At 43.3% G+C, this 22,872-nt stretch overlaps 2 protein-coding genes across 2 annotated transcripts in view; one reads left to right on the forward strand and one right to left on the reverse strand.

The window, feature by feature from the left end:
* Positions 1-892: 892 nt before the first annotated feature.
* LOC103764120 (probable G-protein coupled receptor No9) lies at positions 893-5,814 on the forward strand. Its single transcript, XM_018086543.1, has 4 exons — positions 893-978; positions 1,095-1,368; positions 3,733-3,909; positions 5,136-5,814. The coding sequence occupies exons 1-4, from the start codon at positions 960-962 to the stop codon at positions 5,812-5,814; spliced, it is 1,149 nt and encodes a 382-aa protein (XP_017942032.1). The 5' UTR covers positions 893-959.
* Positions 5,815-8,642: 2,828 nt separating this feature from the next.
* The window catches only part of EIF2AK3 (eukaryotic translation initiation factor 2 alpha kinase 3), a 36,509-nt gene continuing 22,279 nt past the window's right edge, over positions 8,643-22,872 (reverse strand). Inside the window, exons 9-16 of the mRNA XM_018086574.2 lie at positions 22,679-22,791; positions 21,503-21,625; positions 20,145-20,294; positions 18,403-19,174; positions 13,840-14,007; positions 13,190-13,291; positions 10,948-11,010; positions 8,643-9,845 (exon numbers count right to left, since the gene is read on the reverse strand). Of these exons, the coding sequence (XP_017942063.1) occupies positions 9,669-9,845; positions 10,948-11,010; positions 13,190-13,291; positions 13,840-14,007; positions 18,403-19,174; positions 20,145-20,294; positions 21,503-21,625; positions 22,679-22,791 (1,668 nt within the window). The 3' untranslated portion in view covers positions 8,643-9,668. The remainder of the gene's footprint in view (positions 9,846-10,947; positions 11,011-13,189; positions 13,292-13,839; positions 14,008-18,402; positions 19,175-20,144; positions 20,295-21,502; positions 21,626-22,678; positions 22,792-22,872) is intronic.

Consider the following 22,872-nt stretch of genomic DNA (forward strand, 5'->3'; position numbering starts at 1 on the left):
TGCTGGAAGGAAAAGCAGATACTGGGGACATTTTGCTACATTCTTACAATGCTCCAAAGGCAAAGTTTGGCCACTGTGAGATGAGACATGTAGGACTACAGGGGTGTTTATGGAGACCCACCCTCAGGCTGCACTCAGTAGTGATGTCCTGGAGACATGGGATTGACCTGAGGATACTGTGCAAGCAGAGCCTGGTCACAGGAGAAGTGATGGTATTTAAATAATAACAGTTTGACGTCTGGAAATAATTCCATACTTCTCTTTTCTCCACAGGTTTTGTCTTTGCCCTTAGTCACACCAGTGTGTTTCGAATTGCTGGATTTTCTGCAGCACATCATTCCCACCTTCCCAGGTGTTTGTGGCACCACTCAGTCAAAGTCTGGGAACTGAGCTGTGTACACAAACACATGACTTTCCTCAACTGGAAAATCCAAATTGAAAAATGATTAAGCTCCCTGTGTGGTTACAGGCAGCCCTGCATGGCCATTCAGACTGGAAGATGAAGCTGCCCATGATGGCAGTAAAAAAATCTCTTAGCTTCAGAGCCTGAAAAAGCACCAGGACAACCCAGGGCAGGGCACGGGCTGGACAGTGGGGTTATGGGAGCAGCCAGCCTGGGCAAGCAGCCTCAGTTGGTCTGGGGGTGGCAAAGATGATGGTGATAAGAATATAGAATCATAGAATGGTTTAGGTTGAAAGGGACTTTAAAGATCATCTAGCTGTTCAGTGGGATCTAGCCCAGCTGCTTTAATTTTTGCTTTCAGATGTTTGCTTGTCCTTTCTCTGATCTCGGTACATTTCTTTTTTCTTTTTTTTTTTCTTTTGTCTCGTATTTCCTCTGATGATGCATTTTTGTTCACAGAAGGGCTTTTAATTGCCATGAAGGACTTATGCTGCACATTTATCCTCACCCTTAGGATTTCAGACACTTCTAATGGACTCATAACCACGGGACAGTGATGGCACAGGCACAGCAGGGTGCGTGGATTTTCCTTGGAGTAAATAAAGCATAAACAATGTTTCTGTCCTTCATTTCACACACCTACAAGTCGTGCATCAAAGTAATTTTGTTTTTCCCCTTTCCTCTCTTTCAGATTTTAACAGTGGGAAGATGCTGATGGACAAAAACGAAACTTGGCTCTCTAATTTCTCCTCTGCTGCCTCCTCCTTTGTGAGGAGAGGGATTGGGCTCCAGGAGGTGGTCATTGGCCTGATCCTCACCCTCATCGACCTGATCACCCTCCTGGGAAATACTGTGGTCTTCCTCTGCCCCGTGGTGGAGAAGAGGCTGCGCACTGTCACCTACATGTTCATCATGTCCTTAGCCATGGCAGACTTCCTTGTGGCCTGTCTGGTCATGCCCTTCAGGTGAGGAGTGTCACTGGTACAGTGACACGTGCACGAACGTCCTTTCTCCCTGCTCTGCATCTGCTCTTTGAGCAGGGCTGGCTGGAAGTTCACCTGCTGGGCTTAGGGCTGGGCTTAACTGTGGGTTGGTGATTATCTGTGCTTCCATGTCTCTGCCCTGTGTTATGGATCCCCTTATAATGGATGGAGAGACAATTCCCAAGGGTGTTTTTCCTGCTGGCCACACAGGGACCCTGGCTGTCTGAACTAGATGTCCAGCTTTGCCCGTGGCTCCAGGGCAATGAGTCCCCTCTTCCAGGAACAGCTCTGTGTTGCACGTGGGGCCAGCATGGTTGGTAGAGGATTTTGCAGGCTCCAAGTGTTTGGGGAATGTGAGCTGGGGACTGCATTAAGAGCAGTGACTGCTGATGGAGTGGTTGTTGTATCCCATCTTTCCCACTGTCTTGGCTTCCTATCTATGTTGCTCCTTTGAATTTCAGTTTGCTCCTCAGTTGGCATGTTAGCACATGCCAAAGAGAAGGGAAAGAAGTGACCTTAGAAGCTGGTTTGGCTCAGGAAAATGTGACAGAAAGGAAAAACAAGGTAGGCACCTGGTGCCTTAATCTCAAGAGTCAAACATCTGTTTTGTTCCTGGCTTGGCTTGTTTGAAGGAGTGGCTTAGCTGAGCTTAGCTTTTTGTCTGGGTACTCCAGCCAGCCCAGTTTTTTCCAGGTTGAGTATTTCCAGCTACTCTTTCCTTTTGCAAGTGTAAGTGAAACACAGAGGTGGCTTCACTTCTGCTCAAGCTGTGCATTTTTTTTTTGGCTTTTACTATTCCTTCTTACCCAGCATCATTTCCAAGCTGCAGAGAGACCTTTTACATCAGAGAAGAGGGAACAGGTGTCCACTACCCCGCGGTGTGAGAACATCTGCTAGGATAGGTGCATCCCACCAGATGTGTGCAGATGAGAGCCAGGCACCTCCTCAGCTGGGGTCTGTGTGTGGGAATGTCCTGGATACTTCTGGAAGGCCACAGCACTCACACCACAGGCTCTACAGCATCTCTGGGGATAAGGAGGGCTCTGAGGAATGGCAAAAAGGCACCCGAGTCCATGACTGAACTCGTGCTTCAATTCTGCATGTCATTTCCCCGTCTGAAAAAGAGCCATGAAACCTTTCCATGTGTGTGCAGTGGGACCCTCCATGATGCCCTCATGGGGACCATCATGGTGTAGGGACAGGCTCTGCTGTAGATCCACGTTTGCTTGAATTTTTGCTGGTCATCCCCCAGAACAAAGAGCTGCCAAGGGCTGGGACCTTTTAGCTGCACTGCACCCACCTACAGCAGTTGTTGTGCTCTGGAACAACCTTCACAAGTAATTTTAAAGAGTTGTTGCCAATCAGATGTAGACCAGGCATTGTTTTCTCTCTCCTCTGACACCAAGTTACTCTTTCTGCCCTTGCTGGAAGCAGAGCCCACCTGAGCTCTGCAGAGCAACAGCCTTGATCTCACTGCATTTAACCAGCAAGCTGGGAAGTTACAGGATAATTAAAGCTTTGCAGGACTAGGGAGTTACTCATCAAATTCACACACAAAGGTAATTTCAGCAGCACCCCAGGAGTTGCAGAAAGATGGTGAAAGAAAGGGGAAGTGAATGGCATCTCATTGAATGCTATAGAAACATGCATTAGCCTTCCTACAGCTGCCATATGTTCCTTCCCTCGCTGCTCACTTCTCACAGGCCCCTCTTGACTTTGCTGGAAGTATTTTTGGTATAATGTCTGCTTTTTGCTAGTGTTTACCTCACTGAGGCATTTATGAGCTACATAATGTACAAGCTGCATAGTCTTCCTACCAGATTTTTTTTTTTTAACCAAGGAGTTGAAATCCTCTAGTTCTGAAGGGTGAGATCAGATGTAAAGTGAATCTCTTAGGGCACTGAAAGAAAGCTGTGATAAATGGGGTTGTGCAGATGTAAATTTGGGGAGCTTAGTGGGGCAAAGCCCCTTTCTCAAGGCACCCGCTCAGGGTACAGGCAAGAAGCACAGGTTTGGTCTTCTTTAGCCATGCTCCACCTGTGGGTTATTGCCCTGGGTTGTGCTTTGAGGATGAATCCCTGCTGTCAGAGCTTCATCCCCATCTTTAGTACCTCCATGATAAAACATGGCATTACCTCCGTGCAGTCATGAAGAAATAGAATCACAGAATGGTTTGAGTTGGAAGGGACCTTAAAGATCATCCAGTTCCAAGCCCCTGCCATGGGCAGGGACACCTTCCACTAGACCAGGTTGCTCAGAGGCCCATCCAACCTGGCCTTGAACACTTCCAGGGAATGCACGAACTCAGCCCTTTGAGCTTTGATTTCCACCTGTTTTCTCTCGCAGTATCATTTACGAGGTGACGGGGATGTGGCTGTTTGGGAGGCTTTTCTGCAAAGTCTGGATCTCCTTTGATGTCATGTTCTGCACGGCATCCATTGTCACACTGTGCTTCATCAGCCTGGACAGATACTGCTCCGTGGTGACCCCCTACCACTACTCCAGAAGGATGTCCCGTGGCAGGTGAGTGGAGTTGCTTCTCACTTTGGGTTCCTCCAAATCGTCACTTGTGTGTGGCCTGCACTGAATTTGGACCAAATGAGCTACTGACAGCTGCTGCCCAGAAGCAGAGTGTTGTGGCAAAAGGATCTTTGCACTGTTTAAAACTCTGCTGAAAATGTTTCACGTGGTGCCAGAGAAGAGGAGGATGCAGCTGAGCTGTTTTGATGGTGCTCCTGGAAAAGCAGTTTTTGAGCTAAGGATGGGTTGCAAAATGGGTAGAAACCAGTGATATGGGCTAATTGGACCTACAGCTGTTGCCCTTTGCAGGCATTCCATTGGCATTTCATAGAATCATAGAATGGTTTGGGCTGGAAGAGACCTTAAAGATTATCCAGCCCCAACCTCTCTGCCATGGGCAGGGGCACCTTCAACTAGACCAGGCTGCTCAAAGCCCCATCCAGCCTGGCCTTGAACACTGCCATGGATGGGGAAGGACTTTGAAGCACTTTGAAGGACTAGGGGAAAGAGACCCAGAAGAATGCATGTAGCACTACTCTTCCCTCTCTTAAGCTCATCATGTTTTCTGAAGTGATATTCAGGGAAAACCAAAAGAGTGTATAAGCTCTTGGGTTGGTTTCATGTGAAAGGTTGAAATGAGAACTGAAGGGTAGGGAAAGTCATCTGAGGGTGGGCAGAGAGGTCACTGCAGCAGTGGGATGCTCTACAGGGGGAGTTCAGGCTCTTTTGGGCATGTTTTTCTGCCTCTGTACCCCTTGCTTTGTATGATACGCTGAGTGTGTGCAGTTGCAAAAGTGAGGAAGGGGCTGTGTGGCCACCTGTGTGCAGATTCTGTGATGTTGTGTCCATCAGCTCCACCCCCATCATCCCTCAGAGGGTGAGAAAATGGTCAGATATTAAAGCTGAAACCAAACTGAAAAATCTACATGCTGTTGTTTTAAATAGTAACAAACATCCTCTGTAAAACCTTTCCTCCTCTTTTTTTCAACCAGCTCTGAGCATTCTTTTTGCCGCCCCCAATTCTGTAAACCAGCGACCAATTACCCAGTTGTTAGAGATATTCACGTCTGGACTTGTTGTACCCCAGCTTTTTCCCTTCTCCAAGCCCTGCTGGACTGCTGAGCAGTGATATCCCACACAGGTTACCATGGGGATTGAATCGTACTGGATGTTCTCAAATCAAAATTACTCAGACCCTCTCTCCCCTCCCCGTTTCTTTCCTTTCGCAGATGCATTGTGATGACCTGCATGGTCTGGGTGTATTCCTCCCTCATTTCCTTCCTTCCTGTCATGCAAGGCTGGAACGAGATCCCCGGGGTGGACTTTGATGCGGGCAGGGAATGCATCTTTGTCACCAACTGGATTTTTGCCATCGTGGCTTCTGCCCTGGCGTTTTTCGTCCCCTTCATGGTGATGTGCAGCATGTATTTCTTCATCTACCGAGCGTCGCGGCTCAAGGCCACCCGTATCATGTCCCAGACCCTGGAGATTCACTACCACCCCAACAGCAAGCGGCAGAACCACCTGCAGCTGGAGAACAAGGCCACGAGGACCATCAGCATCATCATCTCAGTCTTCGTGCTCTGCTGGCTGCCCTACTTCGTCCTGAACGTCTGGCTCGCTGCCAGGGGCGCCGACTCCACCAGCACGGTCCTGGTCGACACCTTCAAGATCATCACCTGGTTGGGATACTGCAACTCCACCATCAACCCAATGCTCTACGCCTTCCTGAACAGGGACTTCCAGCGGGCCCTGAAGAAGCTGCTCGTTTGCAGGCACAGGTCTCAGGTGGACATTGGAGAAGACATGGTTTCCATCGCCACCTTCTCCAAGACCGCTCCAGATCTGGAATACAGCACAGCGGTGCCGGTGCCCAACGGTGCCCTGAAGGGCAAACCCAAGTCATAGGGATGCAGGGCCAGTCACTGGAGGTGGTGATACAGAAAGTGCCAGAGCACATCCTAATGGAAAAATAATGGGTAGCAAAATAAGGGAAGGAGGGGCTGGAATACTGCAGCTGGGGACATACAACAAAGATTCATTTCTTAACCTTCCACAGTTATAAGAACGAGGAACTTCGATATTTTCAGGACAATTTGTGATACTAATGGAGTTAATTCCTTCCTGGGTATTTTTTTTTTTTAATGAGCATTTCCCAAGACAAATTCAACCATAATGTTGGGGAAAAAATATCAGTATGATAATGTGAACTCATCTTCCTGTGCATCCTGGTGATCTGTGTCAGGTGGGACAGTGTGTCTTATCAAGCCACTGTAGCTCTCATTTCACAACTTCATTACAGACTTGACCAGTTTCAGTAACTCCACGTGTATCAGTCTGGGTGTGGGAATTAGGAGGGATGTGGCCAAAGAGCAGAGCTCGATTGTTACAGAGGCACCAGTCCACAGCCTGGGCTGTTGCTCAAGGTTCAGCCCTCTTGCTTCTGAGATATTGAGAGGTTTAGAGCTTTCTGAGGCTTTCTGTGAATTATCTGTGAGCTAATTCTGGAAGGGAACATCCTATGTGGCAGAGCCCAGGAGATGAGCAAGACTTGCTGTAATGCCAAGAGCACTGAGTGCCCAGGAGTTTCAAAGGGGACTACAGGTGGCTGACACCACTCAAAGGATGTGAAAAGGAATCATTACTCACTTGTGTGTTTTGCACTGTGATGTCTATGGACCACATAGACATAAAAAAAAATCATGATAAACGGGAACCACAATTTTTACTACTTCTAAGTGCTTGTCTGGACTTCCAACAGCTTTTCTGTAGCAGGGTGACATGAGGGCTGGTGACCCCTGAGACAACAGCCATCGCTTCCCCAGCACAGCTGTGGTGGGGTCTCACACTGGTTTATGTGGGAGGGTTGCTGCACTCAGAGCCTGCTCTTAGACTGATCTTCTATGGGCATGAAACACTTCAAAGATGGTTTCTGAAATACCTCCTTCTGAGTGTCAATCCCTTCTGCAGCCTGGGAAGCAGAGCAAGCACAGCAGAAAGATGTCCAGGCTAACATTTAATGCTAAAACTACCAGACTGAGGCACTGAGAAGGGTGAAGAACTTTATTTTGCTGAAAAATTAAAAAAAGGGGAGGATAATACAAGTTCTGAGTCCTGCTCTTCCACCTCAAAGGTAGCTGAGGACTGTCCTCAGAGGTGTGGCAAAATGCAAGTATGTCCTGCCTGCAGCAGCTCAGCTACTGAAAACACAGGTACAAGGGTCAGGAGTTCTCTCTCAAGAGTATGGTAGAAAAAACAGCCCTGACCTGGGGTTGCAACACTGGTTCTCCTGTCAAATGGCTCTTCATGGAGTGGGTTAGGTCTCCCAGATCCTATGACTCCAGTAACAACATGGAAGTGGTAAGTAGAGTAACTACACCTTACTCTGGGGGCAGCATCTAAGTCCAGTGGGCACAAGGGTGGACAGGGCAGGATTCTTGCTGCTGCCACCCTGTTAATTTTGATAAAACAGGACAAGGAATTATGTTCCAGCCCCAAGAGCTTTGGGGGGGAAGGCAGCTGAGGGACAGGTAATATCCTCTGTAAGAAGGGGATTGGGACAGTGCATCACAGCCCCAGTCAAAGCCCCTCCTGCAGGGCTGTAGGCTCCCAGCTATCCCAGTTCAGGTGTCCTTCCACAAAAACAGCTGGCAGGAAGGAACACTCCATTCACAGGAGAACCTCTCTGGTCAGGGAAAAGGCTTTCTCAGTCAAACGCTGGGGCAAAGAGGTGCAAAGACAGGGACAACACACTCCAGCAAAGACTGACCCAGGCAGTGAGGGGCTGAGCATGGCCAGATGCTTTTGTGGGCATGGGCCACACAGGGGAGGGTTTGTACACACCTTTGAGGGTAAGTGTAACATCCCAGAGTATGCAGACACACCTAGTGTGAACACACATACCAGTGTTGGTACTGAAATGCTGCAGGGCCCTTGGAATAGGCAGCTGCCTCCATCAAGTTAAAAATACCTTATTCCTCATTCCTGTGCTCCCATCTGTAATCACTGAGCTGGCAGGGAAGCCAGAGAAGTTTCAGATGTGGCCATTCCACTGTGCTGTTGTAGCTGATGCAAACTGGGAAATCCAAGGGAAGAGGACACACTTAACTGTCTTCTGCTTTAACCCCAGCTAAAAGCAATTAAATTCTGTTTCTGACCAAATCTTCTCTGCAGCATTCTGGCTTCACCTGGACAAGCCAGTATCTAACACAGTTATCCAAGAGCACGGGGAGACCATCTTTGTAATTCACCTCAGTCTTATCACAAAGCTGCAGAGACTCAGCAGAGTGTCAGCTGGTTTAATTGCTGGTCGCAGTGTCACACTACAGTGCAGTGATCCCCAGAAGGATTTGCATCCAACACCTTTTTAGGAAACTGATTTCAGAGGCTACAACTTTAACAAATTTAACTCTGTGAAATGTAAAAACGCATTTCTAGAAGAGCAGTTCTAACGGCATAAGAATTATCCCTTCTTCTTCCTTCTCTGTTAACAGGTGAGAGATTGCCTCCTCAATCCACTCAGTTTAAAGCCCAATTCCCTTCTTTCTCCAGATCATATCTCACTTCCAAGCAGCACGTTCGGTTTTGCGTCATCACACACGCTGTGGCCAGTGTGAGACAGGAAAGCAAAGGAAGTTACAGGAATGCAGAGCCCATCCTGTTCCCACTGCACAGGGCTGCCACCTGCAGCATGCACAGATCTGGGCTTCCCACAGAAGCAACCACTATTTTGTCTCATAAATAAAAAAAGTTTATTAAATCATTTAGACTTGAAAGAAGTCACAATAATCAATGCACTCAACAATTACAGCAAGTGCATCCTGTACACCACCAACCCAAATGGATTGATTCTGTATTTTATAAATAAAAATTAACATATTTACAGTGAGAAATAAAAGCATGGCATTAGGCAGTTAAATTAGCAGATTACACAAATGCCTACAAGGTTGATTTTTTTTTTTTTAAAAAGTACAAATCTACAAGATTACATATGACACGTATGACTTCATTAGCTTTAAATTTTCAGAATCACAACATTTTCGTACATAATTTTGACTATGGCTCTTCCAACCACCGCCTATAAAACCCCCCATTTAATGGCAAAAAGCTCCTTTTCCTTCTCTACAGCTTCATCTGTATAAGATGCATTCCCTAAGATCTACAGTAGTGCAGAAGTATGAAATGATTTCCTCTAATGAGTGGCTATGGACAGTGACAATATGTACAACTGTGGTACTTTTTTGCTTTAAAAATAGTGCAGATTCCCAGTTTACACACCAGGGACAAAAATGGAGTCATAGTTCATTTCAAAATCATCTTCATTTCACCAAAGAGCAAGTGATCCAGATAGATACTCACTAGGCTTAGAGACTGTAATTTGCTCTATAAAAATACAGTATTTTAATTCTATTTACACGTTACAGATCTCTCACTTACCCAGCAAGCTGACATTTACAAGCTTCAAAAAACCCCAAGAAACCCAAAAAAACTGACAATGGAGCACAACATTGGTAAGCACAGTAGCTGGACCCGTCCGCCTCGGAAAGTTAAGGTAAGGAAAATGGAATGTGGAAAAGTGTGGTTACTGGTTTTCCTTGGCTGTCAAAGTAAAGGAAAATCTGTCCAACATGTCTTATACACTAAACATGGCAAAAAAAAGTTTAGGTAAACTGTTTCCAAGATAAACATTCTGCATCATAGGATCCTTCTGCTGAACAATCCCTGTAAAACCTGCCGAGTGGAAGAAGTGATCCTGAGGATAGTTATTTGCTTGGTTGTCTGGAATGTTTATTTCCTGATAGACTCATTGTCCGTGACCTCTGCCTAAGCACTGGTTTGGGTGGGAGCTCCAAGTCTTCAAAGACAGGATTTTCTATGATTGCTGCAGCCTCTGGTCTCTCAGTGGGACTCGGAGAGAGCATGTCCTTCACCATGGTGTACTGAAAGAAAACACGACACATTTTACATGAACCAGTTCACAAAGTCTTTCTTCTTTAACGTTCTGACTTCAGCTGTGGCTGTGTGAAAAAGCATAAAATCCCCCCCCCGTTCTTTCTGAGTAATTTGGATGTTACTGCTTTGCCTCAGCAGCTAGAAGTGCATTAAATATTTTAAAATGTATCAGTGTGCATCTGTTAAACTGGCTTCACTGTCAAGGACCACAAACAATTTGGCAAACCAAATCTGATCCAAGATTTAAGAGTTATAAAACCTTTACCTTATTTGCAATCAAAACAAAATATTAAATATGTGAAATATAATTTACAAGTGATTTTTAGCTTCACGTTTAAGCCACCATGTTTTAAGTCACGCAGTAATTCACAGTTTCACAGCAAATCAGAGGTTTTTCCTTTAAATATAAGGGTAATTTGAATATTTACTTCAAATTTAATCAGAATTAGTGTCCTGCTGCAGCTGAGCACAGCACATCACCTTCCCCCAGGCAGCCTACAGCTGTAAAGCAGGAAAGGCTGGTCTCATTTAGCTGCTGGACTGAAGTTACCATGAACACCTGACAGCACCTCAGCTTTTTACTGGAGCGGTTTGGTGCATCACCTCCTCTTTATCTGCAACCACATCACTTTACAGACCTGACTAATAAGAACACAGCACAATTTGCTCCTATGTTTTCCCACTTGGGAGATCCAGTTCCTGGAGGGAGATCCCATCCAGCCATGGATGTGCTACCTACAGTCTCCCCTCTGTCTGTCTGGAACTCTGCACTTTCTCCTTGGGAATATGGATTTATTGCAAGAAATCATATCATGAAGTATGTGAAATGAATGACTGCACATTACAAAGGGAGGTCAGGTAATATTGTACAGTTATTGGAGGTAAACTTTGTGGCAAAAGTATCATCATCCACATTACTGGAATGTCATAGCTTTGAAATGTAAAGCACAGGGACAGAGAAATGCATCTTAATAACGCTAAAGTGGGGTTTTTTTTCTCTGTTTTTACCTGCAAAGCAAATGGAAAACAAAGAAAAAAGCTACAATGATTAAAGAAAAAGGTATCATTGATAGCATCAGATGTACTTACCTCTTGTGCATATTTCTGAGTGAACAACGGTGGAAACTTCAAATTTCTAACATCACTTAAGGTCTGCAAAAATAGGAAGAACAACATATAACTTTTCCAAAATAGCATTCTTCAGTAATATTACTCTGTTCTTCAAAAATATGCAAACTATGCAAACAAATCAGCCTCATGGAAAAAAATTTCTTTTAAAAAAGTCTTGCTTTAGTGATTAAAAAAGTCACAACATACTTGAACAGACAAGTTGCTGCTTCTCCATGTATACAGACTGCAACAGGAATTACAAGAATTGTGATCTCTGCCGTTTTAGATCAGTCAGATACACAAATGTGTACTTTCTCACTTCAGCTCAACAAAGTCAGCAGATCTGTGTACCACCCATAACCCCCAAGATGGTCTACACCAGTATTAAGACATGTGAAATTACTGTCTCTGTCTTAGTAACACAAGCACCAGACTTTATTTAACATTTATGGAGGAATGAGCAGATTTATCAGCAGTTGTGATGGGTATTTCTGTGTTTCTTCCATACCAAGGCCACTGGCTCCATCTAGTGACAGTACTTTTACCGTGTTCAGCCAGAAGCACAATATTCAGCCCTTCATTTCTTTTAGGAATGATCTCCTTTTTTCAAATGTTTGAGCACAAAATATAAAAATTCCAAAGTTAAACCGAAATTCAATTCACTGTTACTCTGCTGAAAGTATAAACTGACCAGTTAATAGTGATGGGCAACAGTCCCACTCCTGCTCAAGAGAACTGAGTTTTATGACATTAAAATTCTTCAAAAAACTTTTCTCCTTCTCTGCCAATTCAGTCTGCAACTAGTGACCTATTTCAAAACATCTAATTTGGAAATAAATTGCACTGCCACAGACCAACTGCTAACAGCTTGAGACAGAGGCAGGTCTCATGCTCCACCTCTGGGGATTTTTCCAGGCAGTTGTCACGGATTCCTAGAATTTGCTGGGTTACTTGGTCAGGGCAGAGCATGTTTTGCTTCAGCAGGCAATGCTAATGCTTGGCTGATGCCAATGAAAACCTCAGTGTAACAACTCAGAAAAAACTCCTGAAGTAGCCAAATTTCAGAACTTGGCAATGAAGGGGGTTGGAGGTTCCTTCTGGATTTTAGCAAAAGGAGCAGGATGATAGTGAAAATCATGGGCGGTCAGGGCACTCTTTTAACCCTTTTTTGAAGTAAAACATTAGAATTAGATGTAATTTAAATTTGATTCTAATTACTTGCTAAGTGGAAGGGTAAAGCTTGTAGTCTCTGCTGTGAGAGAGAGAGAATCCAGGATGGCTCTTTATTGGGAATCTTTTTTTACTAAAACTGATTTAGGGAAATTGAAATTGGTTTCAGTGCAAGAGGTTAAAATTAAACACTAGTTCCTCCCCTAGACTATGCTCCTTTGTGCCATAAAAAGCTGGAGCATTTTAAGCAAAAGACTGCAATGGCTGAAGCACTTGGTCAGGCTGTTGTTGTTTCTTACCTCTCTGCTAAACCCACTCCATCCCCACATGAGAATGTAACCCCTCCCAAGCACATATAAATGATAAATACGAATTATAATGACTCTTTCTCTCCTGCACAGGTCACTGGTCACCATGCACAAGAGGAAAAGCCTTTCTGGCTGTCGCCCTTGTTCTCTATGAACTTGTTCCTGAGCAAGATGGATCTCATTGTAACAGGAAGCAAGAGCTGTAATGAACCACCAAACATCCCAAATCCACATTTGATGCAATGAAGGTCATCAGTTATGGGAAGATTGTGCTTGAAGCTGAGTGAGACTCACAGCTAAGACTCACTACAGGAAAAGGAACAGCAATTTTTCACAAAGTGCTTTGGGTGAAAAAGCAGTGCAGATACAAACGAAGGAAGAAATAATAAAAATGCACTGCATGGTTCCAGTTCTTGAATGAAAACCAAGCTGGTAGGCTTAAAGTCACAAGCTATATTTGTTGCTTGAGTTCTTGGATATCCTAGTTCAGCAGTTTCTCTTACTTGGCTTGACAACAGAGGAGCTTTGTAAAGAAATTAAAGCCTCCATTCAACTGCACACATTCGGAAGACTGCAATTTATTTTCCCTGATTCAGGGGGTCTGTACAAGGCTGATAAAGAAGTTGTGCTGCTAATTGCAAGGCTTTCTCAAAACTGACAGGAACCTCTTGCCAGTGTTTCACCAAGTCAATAGCTACTTCAAACAAATGCTCCAACTGAGGATAACCCATACACATAAATACCTTGACCCTCTCCATCTGTGTGCTGAAAGGGTAAAGCAGCTCAAAGAGAATCAGTCCCAGAGAAAAGATATCCACTTTGTGCGAGTAGGTGTTCCCACAGATCTGAAAAGGCAAAATCAGGGTTAGGGCAATCAAGCTACTCACTGCATGTCATTATGTACCAGGAAAACAGCACCCTTTCAAGGCCACCTATGGAAGTGGTCAGCTCTGTGCAGGGCTGAAAGCTACAGCACAGGCACGTTGGCAAACTTCAGCAGTGAGCATCAGGGACCAAGATCCTGGTCTCATCCTCAGCTCCTCTCTGCACACACAACTGCAAAGCAACATGTTTCACCTTACTTAAACCCCGTGCAGGAGGAGTGTGTCCTCCTGCAATTAACTGGAATGTTACACAGTTATCCTTGTACAGCATTAAAGCAAGAAAATGACTACGCCAAGTTTGAATCATTAGCCACTTTTTTGCTATAATAAATATTATATTAAAATACTGGTTTTGGAATTCAATTTATCTTAAAACTCTACTTTGATGAGGAAGAGTGTAAGTGGCTTGACTGCAACAATTTACTAGGAGTGCCTGATCTTTGAGCTCCCAGGAACTCAGGGCTCTTCCAGGCATTGCCAAATACAGCTTTAAAGTAGAGAGCACAAACCTGTTCCGGGCTCATGTAGAGTTTGGTCCCTACTTGTCCTGTGTGCCTGGCATAGGCTGGCATTGGGGTCAGTACCGATTCCTCCTCCTCATCTTGGTCCATAGCAGTTACCAGTCCAAAATCCCCAACCTTTACTATGTCATCCATTGTGAAAAATATATTGGAAGGCTGAGAAAACAAAGAGGTGAAAAGAAAAAATGAGTACTAAACAAGTGTCCGTGTTTCAACCATTACAACACTTGGTTCTAATTCAGAAGCCATGCTGTCAGGGCTAAAAACACTCATTAAACTGCTGAAGTGTAACAGCTACGAATTGTAGCTACTGAGGAAACACGAATTACTCCTGTATTAAACACTGTCCCTTCCTGAAACTCAAAATACTCATTTCTTGCCATTCAGCAGGTTTACCAGCACCACACAGGTCTGCTGAGGAACATACACAAGAGTCAACAGCTGCTGGGAACAGCAGAGATAAGTTATCCAGCTCCCCATCACATGGCACATTCACACCAGATGCTGCAGTTCTGACTCCTGGACTTTCTTATTCTAATCTCGAAGTGCTAAACTCGTTCCCTTTATTATTAACCAGCGCACAGCATGTCATCCTAACATTAAATTATAGATAATGGAAGCCTGGGAACAAGGTCTGCTTTTCAGCTGCAGCGTAAATGTGCAGTTTGACTGGGGAGAAGCTGCCAGCATAACAGAATTGAAAGTTTATTTTTGATAGAAGCTTAAGGACTTTGCAATTCACAAGAGCAGCAACAGTGATGATCTGGCTTCAACTTTCCTTAAGCTTGTTTGCTACGTACCACCATCCTTGGCTTAACCTGATAAGAGACTGGAACTGAGATGTCCCTTTGCTAATGGTCCATTAAACGGACCATTTAAAAACCAGATGGTTTTTCAAAAGATCTGCATCCTGGCTGATAGAACAGCACCCACCAAATGAATGATTATTTCTTTGAAATAAAACCACTCTGCCTCTGTTACAAATACAGATGAACACACAGTTTTGAGGAAAGAAGAGACTGATCCTGCAAGAGGGAGGAAACAGCAGGATAACGTACAGGGAAAGGGCCAAGGTGTGGTAAAGAGGCAGGTGGTGCTGGGTAAGGTCCTCTCAGAGCTCCCGGACCCTCAAGACTGGGAGAACATGGTCCGTGTTTTGCTGACACAAATGCTGGAACAGGAGGAGGCAGACAGAGAGAGGGCAATATTTTTCCACAAGATTAAGGGACTACAAAACGGACCTATTTCAAAGCCCATCCAACTTCTTCAGTTAAAGACAAACCCACTGTGTGCAAGAGAGAAATGAGACGGAAAAAAAGGTTTCTTGGCTTTTTTTTTTAAGCAACGGACAGCTCTGAGATAAGCACTGCAGAAACAGCTCCCCAGTGCCCACATCCTGCCTCTGAAACTGCCTTCTGAGCCAGGTCTTATCTCCCCTATATTTCCCTGTAATGAATGTCAAACCCTTCAGAGTCACAGCACACTTAGGGCACAAAAGCTACTACCCTGTAAGCCCACAGGACCTCCAGGCTCTTCCTGAAGCATTTGCACAGCACCCACCCTCCGACTGCACAGCCATGCTGGCAAACACCTTTGCATCAGAATTTTAATGCTCAAGGATCAAATGTCTCCATTAGGGGTTTGTATCCCACTGCCTTGATCCCCATTCTCCTCCTCCAACAAACACAGAAGAGTTCTACAAGATCTATCTTGCTTCATAGAGGAAAAACTCTTCTTAAGAGGAAGTTTTATTTTTATACTTCTCTGGTTGGACACAGACTGTCTCTGAATAGGTTGGTGTATAGTTTCCACAATTTAAGGAGAAGGGACTCTCTGCTATTGCAAAGTACCAGCAAAAATAAACCCTCAAGGTCTCATTTGGAAAGATGAAGTCTAAGGCAGATGCACACAATTTTGATTTAAATCATCAGAAGACTGCATCAAATATAACCACCCTCTAGTTTAGTTATCTTGCCACCTGCACAAAGAAATTTCCCTCCATATTCTTCAGTCAGAGCAAGAACTATTATCTTTTCACAGACATGAATAAGCTTCTCACACATCTGGAAGACTCTGTTTAATTTAATTAATGCTGTAAAATGTATCCAAGACTGTTCTTGCAGTTCTATGAAAGTGATAATTTCTTTTGAGCTGCCAAGCATGACCGACAGCTTATCCTGGGAATAACATTAAATTCACTTGACAGACAGACTTTTGTTTCTGTAATCCATTTTCTTCAAAAGAATTTGAACTGTGACCTACTCACTTGCCTACCTAAATTCCTGCCAGTATCTCTGATTAGCAGGAGCCTAGCTAATGCATCTTAATGTGCACTGTTAATTTAAATATTTAAAATGTCTTCTTGGATCTTTTAACATTCATACATACAAATTTATTTACACACAGATCTACCAGTTCTTGTTGGTGCCAATGGGAGCAAGAACTGGCCTCTGCTACCACTTAGCTCTGCCTGTAGCAAGGCCAGAGCAGCTTTGCAGATTATTCACTTGTTAGTGCTGGCATGAACTCAGGTTTGCATGACCAATCTCTTGGACTAATTACAAAATTAGGTGAGATCTGTTCCAAGGAGCTTCTGAAAAGTACAGAAAATAATTAAATATACTGCATGTTTTTTTCGGCAAATTAACACATAACAGACAAACTCTGGGATCCAAGAATAACATCGGTACAAGCACAGAAAGTTTCCTGAAGGAGAAAGTTGTTCATTCAGGGAGAGCATTTCCAAGTTGGTTATACCAAGTAAACAAAATTAAATCTCTTGTTCAAATTGCTGCCAGCATTGAACTTTTAAGATGTTCCAACAAAACCCTCCACACCTAGTGATTAAGACTAATACAGTTTTAAGTGAAGCTCTACATAAAGTTTACTGAACAGCAATCTCAGTGAAGGGAGCTACAACTGACAGTATTGTTAAGAAAGGTTATTAATTAACATGTCTAGCAACATATTAGTACAGGGATTTAATTACTTTTATGGTCAGTTTCTCAAGCACTAAAGATTGTTCAGATAACTTGTTCAAGGTAATTGCCTAATGCTGATGGGAAAAGAAAATACTTGGATGGGTTAACGAGTTTTTCTAACTTTGACATATCCTTTCAGTATTACTGAATTTGAATCCCCTTTTACTGCCACATCTGAGATGGCATTTTTACCTTTTGCTTCCACTGATACCAAATGATTACCATCTGAGAAGCTACAACAGCAGTTACAGCTATTTCAGTGATGACTCCACTAAGGTGGGTATTAATGCCTCCTCAAACAAGCAAAGAGAAACAGGAACTGCCTCTCCACTTTAGCAAAAGGGATCCATTTCTCAGAGCTTGTGCTAATAAAATTAACTTAAGCTGGGCTCTTCAATTAAATTCTAGTATTTGGTAACACATACAGTACTTTAAATTTCAGCAAAATTAGGTACTAGCATAGGAGAATGAAAGAAAAGGTGCAACAAGTTACTCCTGACTTCAGTTACATTAAATACCAGAGGTTAAAACCACTTTTCCCAGTCCTAACTGTCTGGATGCTATCAGGCATTAAAAATATTACAAATCCTGTAGAAAGCTGTGTTGTGATAGTCAGCATTGACTCAGAATTCAACTCTAGGACAGTTTACATTTCAATCCCAGAGCACTAATAATCAAATTTTACTTTCTCTAACCAAGAGTAACACCCTCCTCTTAGGTTGTATTGCTATAGAAAGAAGGAAAATAGAATCATAGAATTATTTAGGTTGGAAAAGACCTCTAAGATTGAGTCCAACTGCAAACTTAATGTTGCCAATTATCTGCTTCACTTGAAATGGTAGAACAGGATCCAAAATAGCTCTGTCACACAGTTCAGCACTGAACAACCCTGCCTAAAGAACATGAATTAAAGATGCCATAAAACAAATGCAGCAGATCTGTGCCAGGTACAAGAAGTCTTGCTGTAAGAAAGACTTTAATTGCAATAAGCAATGATGAATGTTTATTTCCTGGAGCACTGCACCTCCAGATTAATGTACAGACGTTAACCCAGCTTTTGTAACACCCATGCTGAGGTCACTGATAAGAGTCAGCTATTTTAGCAGGATTTGTCTCCAGTGCCATATTACTCCCACACACAAAACAATTTTACCTCTATCCACACACTCATCATCTGTCAGTTTAAAGCAGAATTTGACCCTGAACTAACCAACCTGGCACTGCTGCTTTAGGATCACTGAAATTTGGAACTGTTGATGCTCAAGTCTGTAATGTAGCAGAGGGACAGTTACTCTGTGATACCATTTGAGTCAGTATTTGAGTCAGTTCCAGGAATTTTACAGCACCAGAGACTTCTGTGAGGTATTTGGGCATAGGTAATTCAAGTTAGGATAGCTCCAAAGATAATCCCACAGTACTAAACCAGAAAACGTTTGCCCACAGACACAGCCACCGAGATAACTGTTACAAGCACAACGTGCAAAGTTCAGGCGTTCAGTGATGATCATGGCAATAAATAAATAAAATTAAAAATCCAACACACTTTCTACAGTAACCTATGAATACAAACCTTGAGATCCCTGTGCATTAATCCTTTGCTATGCAGAAAGTCAACTGCCTCAGCTATCTGCAGAAATATTTGCAGACACTCTGTCCTTTCCCTCTCCTCTATCTCACACCTTCTGCTCATCCAGTCTTTGAGGTTCTCTTTCCTGCAGAGCTGCATCTGGATGTAAAGATACACCTTTGGAGACGTGGGTTTAACTTTTTCTGCAGTATTTTTAGAAAGGTCCAGGCTTAAACTTGTTGGCCTTGGTGGAGAAACAGAGAGGGGACTTCCTGAAGCAGATTTCTTGTTATCAGATTCCTTTGTACTTTTCCCTTTATCCTCAGAAAGATTCTCATCATGTGAAACATCAACTTTATCTTCCTTACTAGAGGCATTTCCACAGCCAGAATCTTCAAACACAATGGAAGAGGAGGTCCCTTCCTTCAGGTGTACAATAGGAACAGCTGAAGAGCAAATTTCCAGGGAGGAATTTTCCAGCTCATTACTGTTGATAGTACTGCCTTCTACATCACAGCCCATAAGGACACTGTCCTGAAGGTTTAACAGTGGATCTTCTGAGTGCTCTAGGTCCCTGTTGTCTGTCTCAGAAAATTCCAGAGGAGAAAAATGGCTTCCAGATGAATTTGACTGACCACAGGGTATCCCCACAGATCCCACCCCCTCTGATGAAGTGGCAATAATTTCAATGTGCTCCTGCGTCGAAAATGGCTCTGTCCTGATCTTAAATGATGGGACATCCATTGGGCTGGGAGAGCTGAGTGGCCAGTCAGTGCTGGAAAGCAAAATTGAGAGATCAGTACTACAGAAATTGTAGCAGGTTCCATCATTCCACTCATTCCACTAGAAATGCATTTTCAGAAGATTTTAACAACTGCTACCTCTGAGACCCATGTCATACCGTAACGGTGAAGGACTACCCAAGTGTGGGAATCACTAACAACCAGGATTTAGCATCCGTTTGCCTTAGCAAGGATAATGTTTTCTCATTGAGACAAAAGTGTTGATAAAGGAAAATTTAGCAATCTCTGCTGCCTGGACTCCCAGTGTGCAATCAGGCTTATCTTCAGCTTGAAAAAAATTCAGTCCTTAGGAACACGCACTGCAATGACTATTTAAAGTGCCTTGGAGGAATTACAGCTGTGAAATGTTAATTTGATGCCTGAAATATAAAGGTTGCTGTATTCTAAAAATTGTGAGGCATGTTAAGATGTTATTATGAGACCACTCAATAGTCTTGCACTAGGCCTCATTCTTTAAATGCCAACACACACCCACTTTTTCCTTTCTCTTTACACTCTCTAAACTCCTGTATCTAATTTACCATTTTTAACCTACTTCTACCGAGCTTCACAAATCGTCACTCTGATTATCCCTCGCATATTTCTGCTAAAATAAATTCACTGAAGCCTTGGAGTACTGAATCAGATCCATCTAAACCAAGATAGCAAAGAGGAGGAAAGTAACAGAAATCCAGTCACCCAAAGATTCAATTACACAAGTTAAATTAAGAACTACATGATGTTTCCTAAGCTGAAAGAAGGACCCTGACACAACAGAGGATCAAAAAATAGAGAGACTCTATGCAGAAGGGTAATATATTTGTACCTTGTTCAACTAACAGGCCAAGTTAATAACTCTTTCCTACACAGTCTCTCAATTCTCCTGGATCCTCTACCACTTCTCCAGTTCTGCTGATGCACAATCTCAAATTTAAGTGTTAGAGAGAAACCCCTATGAGTTACCTTTCATCTTTTAACCACTGTTCATCCATCTTTTCCTGCCATCTCTCAGGTGGAGCTTCTAGCCACGCGTTGAAATACCGGACAATCCCTGGATGTTCGAGTTTAGCCAATGCCTTGACTTCCCTCATCACCTTTTCCCGAGCCAGCTCCCTGCGATTTGGGATGAGGGCAACAATGAGAGACATGGTCACAAAAAGCAACAGCACAGCACATAAATTTCTGCAAAGGATTTAATAAAAGCTGCCCCAGCACAAACCAGGCCAGTAGTATTGCTTTTCACATCAAAAGAAAAGTATGTTTTAAATTCCCCAGAGTAACTCCTTTAGGTTAGAGTGTGGAGGAGCAGTATGTGCTCACAGTGGCTAAATATTTAGTCATCCCTTTTCACATAATCACAGGCAGCAAAACTGAGAAGAAAAGGTAAAAAAAAAATCACTAGACAGTAATATTCTACAGGGATATAGAAGACACTGACACAAAAGATGGACAGCAATACCTTAGGATTTGTTTTTAATTGGAATAATGTAAGGAGACTGCATAAGGACTATCTCTGTCCTGTGGACAGGAAAGCAGGTAGCCTTCTGTCTCACTGAAGTAATTTATCTCTCTTCATAAGTCTAGCTGAATCAAATGAAGTCTGACGGTTTTATTTAATGGGTTTGAATATGCTTGGAAACTAAGAATTCAGGCTACCTGAAATTTCTGAACAAAACCTTTTATCTTAAATAGTCACAATTATTTAACACATTCAAAAAAAATAGTAATTCTAGATTTCATAGCTTTACCCCCTCCCTCTTGCTGTTCTAACTTGAGATTTCCAGAAGCAGTGTCTCCCATCTCCCACTAAAAGGAAGTGCTGCAAGCTCTGGGTAGGGTAATTCAGCAGCATGGCTTGACCACCTATGACTGAGAGAAAAGGTAGGGGTTGTGGGACCAGAAATGAAAAAAATGGACAAATGGAGGCAGAAAAGCTGGTGAGGGAGAGAGAAAAGAAAGGGAAGGTGGAGTAGGAAAGGTAAGGAGAGGAAGGAGAGAAGCAAATTAACAGTGTGCTACAATAACTGGTCCTGTTAGCAAAGGCTCTGTTCATCAAGGAAATCACAGGAGTTCCCATGGAGCTGCAGCATCGTCACAAGGGTCCTGCTATCCAAGTATTTTAGCCAGGCAGGTCACCCCTCTGCTGGGATTACATATGCCAAATTCTTGATGCCAAAACTAAGTCAGCCCCCCCATTAAAAAGTGTGTCATTCATGCCAATGAAATATCTGGGAATTCAGCTCAGGAGCAGATGGTTCAGGGTAGGACAGGATTCCACCATTCATTCATTACTTCTGTGTCTCAACAAACCCATTCATTACCTGTTGGGCAAACGGATCCTTTTGATAGCATAGTTGCAGTCATCCACTTTATTTCTGGCTTCAAAAACCACTCCAAAACCTCCACGACCCAGACACTGAATTGGTTCAAAATCTGTCAGATATCTGTGAGCAGCAGAGTGTGAGGAGGGGACAGAAGAATAGAGGGAGGTAGAGGAGAAAAATGCATTAGTATAGATAGAAAAATAAAGTAATTTATGACTTCGACTGAAGTAGTTCTGTAAGGGCAAAACATGGTGAATGACTTGAAGCATTTTTTGTTTTTCCCTGCTCACCCACTGAAGCTGTCAGATGGTTCTCTATTTATGAACTGGGCAGTTGCTGATTGTGCCCTTATTCAGTGTCCATCCCAACCCAGCAGGATCCATTCTGCATGCACTAGACCACCTGAAGAGGTTTTTCAGAATATCAGGTTGCACACTTACTGGATCATGGACCACAAGGATGTAACCTAAGTTTCTACAGCAAACCAGGTGGTGACAGCTAAGTATTTTCTGAATCATGACTTGCCTTTAGCCCTACCCCAAATAACTATTTCTGCAACTAGTCCTTCTAAATATCCTTTCTAAAACATCACTGTCCTTAAACTTTTCTTATTTTAGCTCGCTTTAAATACTCCAGTTCTTGCTTTCCATGCAAATGTACAGGAAATGGTCACATTTGCTCCAGAGTAAGCATCCTGACATGCCCCTATGAAGCATTCTATCTTAACCAACTCCTTTGTAACAGCAACAAAGGTTTTCTTTCAAGTATAGACTGCTTATTGTGCAGAGTATATAAAACGTCACCTGTTTCCACCTGCAATTGCCTTTCTCTGCCTTAAACCATAAACACAGAAACAGAGGGAGTAAACACTGATAAAGACCTTCAAGAATCAATCAATCTCCCATCTTGCATATCAGCAAGAAATATGACAGCAACCTTCCTGATGACATGTAATCTGTTGACTCTCTGGAATTGCTTAGACTCATCATAACTGCAGTGTCCTGTCAGTAATGGGGTCACAGAGTTCTTTGTGTCGGTTGCTGATCATCCTACAAAGTCAGAGGACTAGGAGTACTTAGGTAAGAACAAGTGAACACCTACTCCTCTATCTCAAGACAGCATTAGTTGTGACAGTGACAACACCCTGTTCATGTTGTGTTGGACAGAGCTCACCTTGACACGTATCCAGAGTTCTTGACATCACTCCAGCTGTTGTCTTTAACATCTCCACAAGTGGGCTCATATTTGCAATCAGTCTGACACTGTGTTTCAGATTCCTTCCGCAGCTAACCACGGTTTCCAAAACAAGAACAAAACAAACAAACAAACAAAATCAACTTCTTAAGTACCTGAAACTAGTTTGTACC

The sequence above is a fragment of the Manacus vitellinus genome, unplaced genomic scaffold (genome assembly GCF_001715985.3).
Source record: "Manacus vitellinus isolate BGI_N305 unplaced genomic scaffold, ASM171598v3 scaffold_98_pilon, whole genome shotgun sequence".
Lineage (NCBI taxonomy): Eukaryota > Metazoa > Chordata > Aves > Passeriformes > Pipridae > Manacus > Manacus vitellinus.